The 6,000-nt window shown below is 56.3% G+C and overlaps 1 protein-coding gene across 1 annotated transcript in view; it reads left to right on the top strand.

Annotated features, from left to right (window-relative positions):
• The window catches only part of DNAH2 (dynein axonemal heavy chain 2), a 238,126-nt gene extending 232,351 nt beyond the window's left edge, over nt 1-5,775 (top strand). The window contains 5 exon segments of the mRNA XM_060256495.1: nt 665-779; nt 1,561-1,737; nt 4,007-4,081; nt 4,174-4,324; nt 5,586-5,775. Coding sequence (XP_060112478.1) covers nt 665-779; nt 1,561-1,737; nt 4,007-4,081; nt 4,174-4,324; nt 5,586-5,740 — 673 coding nt within the window. The 3' untranslated portion in view covers nt 5,741-5,775.
• The last annotated feature ends 225 nt before the right edge of the window (nt 5,776-6,000 follow it).

The following is a 6,000-nucleotide window of genomic DNA, read 5'->3' on the forward strand; positions in this document are numbered from 1 at the left end:
CCCTCCCACTGTGCCCCCCAAGCACCCAGAATACAGAGCATCACTGCCCCAGACAGAGAGTCCACCAGTGGGGCCAGGACACTAGAAGCCCTCCCACTGTTGCCCCTACCCAAGCACCAAGAGTACAGAGCATCACTTGCCCCAGACAGATAGTTCTAACAATACACTGTGGCTAATAGCCACTGATGGACTTCTGCTCCATATGTTGATCCAGTCCCCTCTTGAAGCTGACTATGCTAGCAGCTGCCACCACCTTCTGTGGCAGTGAATTCCACGTGTTAATCTCCCTTTGGGTGAAGAAGGACTTCCTTTTTTGCTCCCTCAGCCGCTGGTCAGCGATGGAAGTCTGAAGGTGGGAAACACCCCCGAGGGTGGGCTCTGAATTGGGGCTGGGCCAATATTCCCAACTCGAAACTTAAGTCACTTTCACCCTACTCCAGCTCCCCTGCTGAAAGGTGACAAATGAGAACAGCCCAGCGACCTGCCTGGGAGCCCTCTCGGCTTCCCCACACCTTCCCATCCAGGAAGCCATGTTGGCAGTGGCTCCTCAGAAATCAGTCACTCTGCATATGCACAGAAGCTGGCCCCAGCAAAAGGCGGGGGGTATCTTGCGCCAACCTGGCCTCCGTGGGGTTCTGAGTGTTTCCGCTTCTCCCCTTGGCAGTTCCTCCTTGGTGGAGCTGGAGAAGGGCATCCAGGGCCTGGTGGTCATGTCGACGGACCTGGAGGAGATCTTCAACTGCATCTTCGATGCCCGCGTGCCCCCCATGTGGGAGAGGGTAAGGCCTGTGGAATTGGGCTGCTCTGCGCCCCTGGGGACGTGGGCGGCCCTCCCAACTGGAGCCATTTTGGGAACGTCTCCCCTCTTCTCCCCGCCCCCTTCTCTTAACTTCAAGAGCAAAGTTTACTTCAGCAGAAGCTGTTGTGAAGTCTGTGGTGGGCCCCCGTCCGTTTCTCCTTCCTCCTTGTGGCGCTCCCCCTCCGTTTCTCTGAGGAGGAGTTTTTGGGTTGTTGGCTCTAGGTTGGGAAATTCCAGGAGATTTTTTTTGGCGGGGGGGGGGGGAGGTGGGGTTTGGGGAGGGGAGCGGCCTCAGCAGGGTGTCCTGCCCTCTACAGCAGGGGTGGCCAACGGTAGCTCTCCAGATGTTTCTTGCCTACAACTCCCATCAGCCCCAGCCATTGGCCGTGCTGGCTGGGGCTGATGGGGAGAGGCACTCTACACGGTTAATACAAGGTTGCTCTAAACATCCTGGGTCCAGATGGATTTATTATGCCCCCTTTGGTTAGAAGAAAGAGGGGAAAGGCCACGGTGATGCTCTGCTTTGTATCTGGCCTGCCTGCTAGACGCATATAGAAATAGCATGCTTGACAGGGGGCGGACTAGATGACCCTGGAGGTCCCTTCCAACTCTGTGATTCGAATGCTGTTCTTAAGGGCAAGGGTGCTTAAGGAAGGGTGCCTTCTGACAAAACAAACGGGCGCCTTCCTCGCCCCGCCCCCCCCGCTTAAGACTTCCTCGGGTGCCAGACGGTCACCCCTGGCTCCTTTCTTCTTCGGCAGGCATACCAATCTCAGAAGCTGTTGGCTGCCTGGACACGAGACCTGGGCCAGCGGGTGGAGCAGTTTTCCCGCTGGGCCAACACGGCACACCCCCCGGTGCTCTTCTGGCTCTCGGGCTTCACCTTCCCCACGGGCTTCCTGACGGCCGTCTTGCAGGCCGCTGCGCGTATGAACAATGTAAGGCACGGCACGAGAACCCAGACGTCCCTTGGGGGCTCAGTGTTCTTGAATGGACTGCTAGAGTGGGAAGGGGCATCCTGGGCCCTGGGAACCTGGACTTGAGGTGCCCCCTTGGCAGGACATCTGAGACAGTGGGGAGGGAATGGGGCCCAGACACTGGGGTTCTTTGGCTATGGGACTCTCTTTGGTGGCACCTGAAGGTACACAGATGTTCTCTGGGGGGGAGGAAGAAGGTCTGATGCTTTGGTATAGGGAGAGCCAGTTTGGTGTCGTGGTTCAGTGCATGGACTGTTATCTGGGAGAACCGGGTTTGATTCCCCGCTCCTCCGCTTGCAGCTGCTGGAATGGCCATGGGTCAGCCAGAGCTCTGGCAGAGGTTGTCCTTGAAAGGGCAGCTGCTGGGAGAGCCCTCTCCAGCCCCACCCACCTCACAGGGTATCTGTCGTGGGGGAGGAAGGGAAAGGAGATTGTGAGCCGCTCTGAGTCTCTGATTCAGACAGAAGAGCAGGATATAAATCTGCAGTATTCTTCTCCTCCTCCAGCTGGGTGTAGTGGTTAAGTGTGTGAACTCCTATCTGGGAGAACTGGGTCTAACTCCCCACTCCTCCACTTGCAGCTGCTGGAATGGCCTTGGGTCAGCCAGAGCTCTGGCAGAGGTTGTCCTTGAAAGGGCAGCTGCTATGAGAGCCCTCTCAGCCCCACCCACCTCACAGGGTGTCTGTTGTGGGGGAGGAAGGTGAAGGAGATTGTGAGCTGCTCTGAGACTCTGAGATTCAGAGAGAAGGGCAGGGTATAAATCTTCTTAGAATGAGGGGAACTTGGGGGGGCTTTTGGTCTGTCAGTGGTTCATCTTCATGGCTTTTGTGCAGCCCCACATGGGGACTAAAGAGAACCTCCATGTTCAGAGGCAATCAACCTCTGAACATGCAGGAAGCCATATCAGGGGAAGGCCTTGTGGTTAGAACTCCAGAGGAACTGGCTGGCCACTGTACAAGGCAGGAGGCTGGACTGGATGAACCCTCCCTGGTCTGACCCAGCAGGGCTCTTCTGGTGTTCTTCTCAGGGGAAGGCCTCGGCCTCTCTGCCCTGTTGTTGGCCCTCCAGAGGAATTGGCTGGCCACCGTGTGAGACAGGAGGCTGGACTAGAGGGACCCTCCTTGGTCTGATCCAGCAGGGCTCTTCTGAGGTTCTTCTCAGGGGAAGGGCTCAGCCTCTCTGCCCTGTTGTTGGCCCTCCAGAGGGACTGGCTGGCCACTGTGTGAGACAGGAGGCTGGACTAGATGGACCCTCCTTGGTCTGATCCAGCAGGGCTCCTCTGAGGTTCTTCCCAGGGGAAGGCCTCGGCCTCTCTGCCCTGTTGTTGGCCCTCCAGAGGAACTGGCTGGCCACTGTGTGAGACAGGAGGCTGGACGAGATGGACCCTCCGTGGTCTGATCCAGCAGGGCTCTTCTGAGGTTCTTCCTAGAGGAAGGCCTCGGCCTCTCTGCCCTGTTGTTGCCCCTCCAGAGGGATTGGCTGGCCACTGTGCGAGGCTGGACTGGATGGACCGCTGGTCTCATCCAGCGGGGCTCTTCCGATGTTCTTATGTGACATGGTCAAGATTACAGGACCGTATCTGGGAAGGGTTGAGAATGCCAAAAGCACCATAGAAGTGCTGAGTGCTTGGATTGCTGGAAGGCCAGAACCAGGTGGGCGCGAGGAGTTTCACGGCCAGAGCTCCCACGCTGACTATAAAAGATTTCCTCTGCCAGTGGAAGGCCTGCTTTGGATCGAGAGCAAGTGGGGTCAAGACTCCCCGACCCCAGCATGCCGAATGGCACGAGGGATGCTTGAGACCCCCTTCCCTGTGGTCCTGATCTGAATCAGGCCCTTGTGTGGCAAAAAAAACGAATTTGCAAAAGATCTGGTCTGTTCCTGAGGAGCAGAAACTCCTTTGCATATTTGGCCACACCCCCTTGATATAGCCAATCATCCTGGAGCTTACAGTAGGCCCTGTACTAAGAGCCCTGTAAGCTCCAGGAAGATTGGCTGCATCAGGGGTGTGTGGCCTAATATGCAAAGGAGCTCCTGCTAGAATTCCACTCCTAGGCCACACCCCCTAATGCAGCCAATCCTCTTGGAGCTTACAGTAGGCCCTGTACTAAGAGCCCTCTAAGCTCTTGGAGGATTGGCTGCATCAGGAGGGTGTGGCCTAATAGGCAAAGGAGTTCCTGCTCCAACGAAAGCCCCACTGCGGCCACTTTTACCTCCCTCCTTTCCTTGGCAGATCTCCGTAGACACCCTCTCCTGGGAGTTCATCGTCTCCACGGTGGATGACAACAACCTCGTCTACCCCCCCAAGGTAGGAACCCATCCCCACCCCACGGCAGGTTGTGAAGTGGGGCTCTTCTGCAGCAGCCCACCCACCCGCCCCGCTTTCGGTACTGCCTGCAGGAGGGCGTCTGGGTCCGAGGCCTCTTTCTGGAGGGAGCCGGCTGGGACAAGAAGAACTCCTGCCTGGTGGAAGCGGAACCCATGCAGCTGGTCTGCCCCATCCCCACCATCCACTTCAAGCCCGTGGAGAACAAGAAGAAGAGTGCCAAAGGTGGGTCAAGGGGGGGGGGGCTGCCTGGCCTGTGATGGGCTTGGAGTTAGAACATAAGAACATCCCTGTTGGATCAGGCCAATGGCCTATCCAGTCCAACACTCTCTTTCACATAAGAACATAAGCCATGTTGGATCAGGCCAATGGCCCATTCAGTCCAACACTCTGTGTCACATAAGAGAAGCCCTGTGGGATCAGGCCAATGGCCCATCCAGTCCAACACTCTGTGTCACATAAGAATATAAGAGGAGCCCTGTTGGATCAAGCCAATGGCCCATCCAGTCCAATACTCTGTGTCACATAAGAGGAGCCATGTTGGATCAGGCCAATGGCCCATCCAGTCCAATACTCTGTGTCACATAAGAACATAAGAGGAGCCATGTTGGATCAGGCCAATGGCCCATCCAGTCCAACACTGTGTCACATAAGAATATAAGAGGAGCCCTGTTGGATCAAGCCAATGGCCCATCCAGTCCAATACTCTGTGTCACATAAGAACATAAGAGAAGCCCTGTGGCATCAGGCCAATGGCCCATCCAGTCCAACATTGTGTCACATAAGAATTTAAGAGGAGCCCTGTTGGATCAAGCCAATGGCCCATTCAGTCCAATACTCTGTGTCACATAAGAGAAGCCCTGTTGGATCAGGCCAATGGCCCATCCAGTCCAACACTCTGTGTCACCAAGTGGCCAAAAAACCCAGGTGCCATCAGGAAGTCCACCAATGGGGCCAGGACACCAGAAGCCCTCCCACTGTGCCCCCCGCAGGCACCAAGAATACAAAGCATCACTGCCCCAGACATAAGAACATAACAGAAGCCATGTAGGATCAGGCCAATGGGCCCTCCAGTCCAACACTCTGTGTCACCAAGTGGCCAAAAAACCCAGGTGCCATCAGGAGGTCCTCCAGTGGGGCCAGGAGAGTAGAAGCCCTCCCACTGTGCCACCCCCAAGCACCCAGAATACAGGGCATCACTGCCGCAGACAGAGAATTCCATCAATACCCTGTGGCTAATATTCACTGATGGACCTCTGCTCCATATTTTTATCCAATCCCCTCTTGAAGCTGGCTATGCTTATAGCTGCCACCACTTCCTGTTAATCACCCTTTGGGTGACGAAGGACTTCCTTTTATCCGCTCTAACCCGACTGCTCAGTTCTGTGCTGACCCTTCATTGGGGGCTCCAGCTGGCCTCATGTTGGCCCTCCGCTGCCCACTTTGTCTGCCTTTGCACCTCCCAATCTTCCTTTTCTGGCCTCAGGGATGTACTCCTGCCCTTGCTACTACTGCCCCAACCGGGCCGGTGCCTCCGGGCGGCCCTCCTTCGTCATCGGCGTCGACCTGCGGTCCGGAGCCACTCCCGCCGACCACTGGATCAAACGGGGCACCGCTCTGCTGATGAGCCTGGACACCTGAACCCCCAACGTCCCCTCCCCACACCCACCAGATCCTTCCCTTCGTCCACGTTAGCTAAAATTGAAATAAAGCTATTTTGTTTATTGTTCTCTGCGCATTGATGAGACGTGTGCGCCACACTGCAAGCCTGCTGCGTGGATCTGGGCTTTGAGCACCTTCACGTTGCCTTTGGGCGGTTGGGGTGCAAGTTGGCCGTCCTCTTCTGTTCTCCCTCTCCTGGAATTCTGGGACCAGGAATCACCCAATGAAACAGGCACAAG

This window comes from Heteronotia binoei, chromosome 15 (genome assembly GCF_032191835.1).
Source record: "Heteronotia binoei isolate CCM8104 ecotype False Entrance Well chromosome 15, APGP_CSIRO_Hbin_v1, whole genome shotgun sequence".
Classification (NCBI taxonomy): Eukaryota; Metazoa; Chordata; class Lepidosauria; order Squamata; family Gekkonidae; genus Heteronotia; species Heteronotia binoei.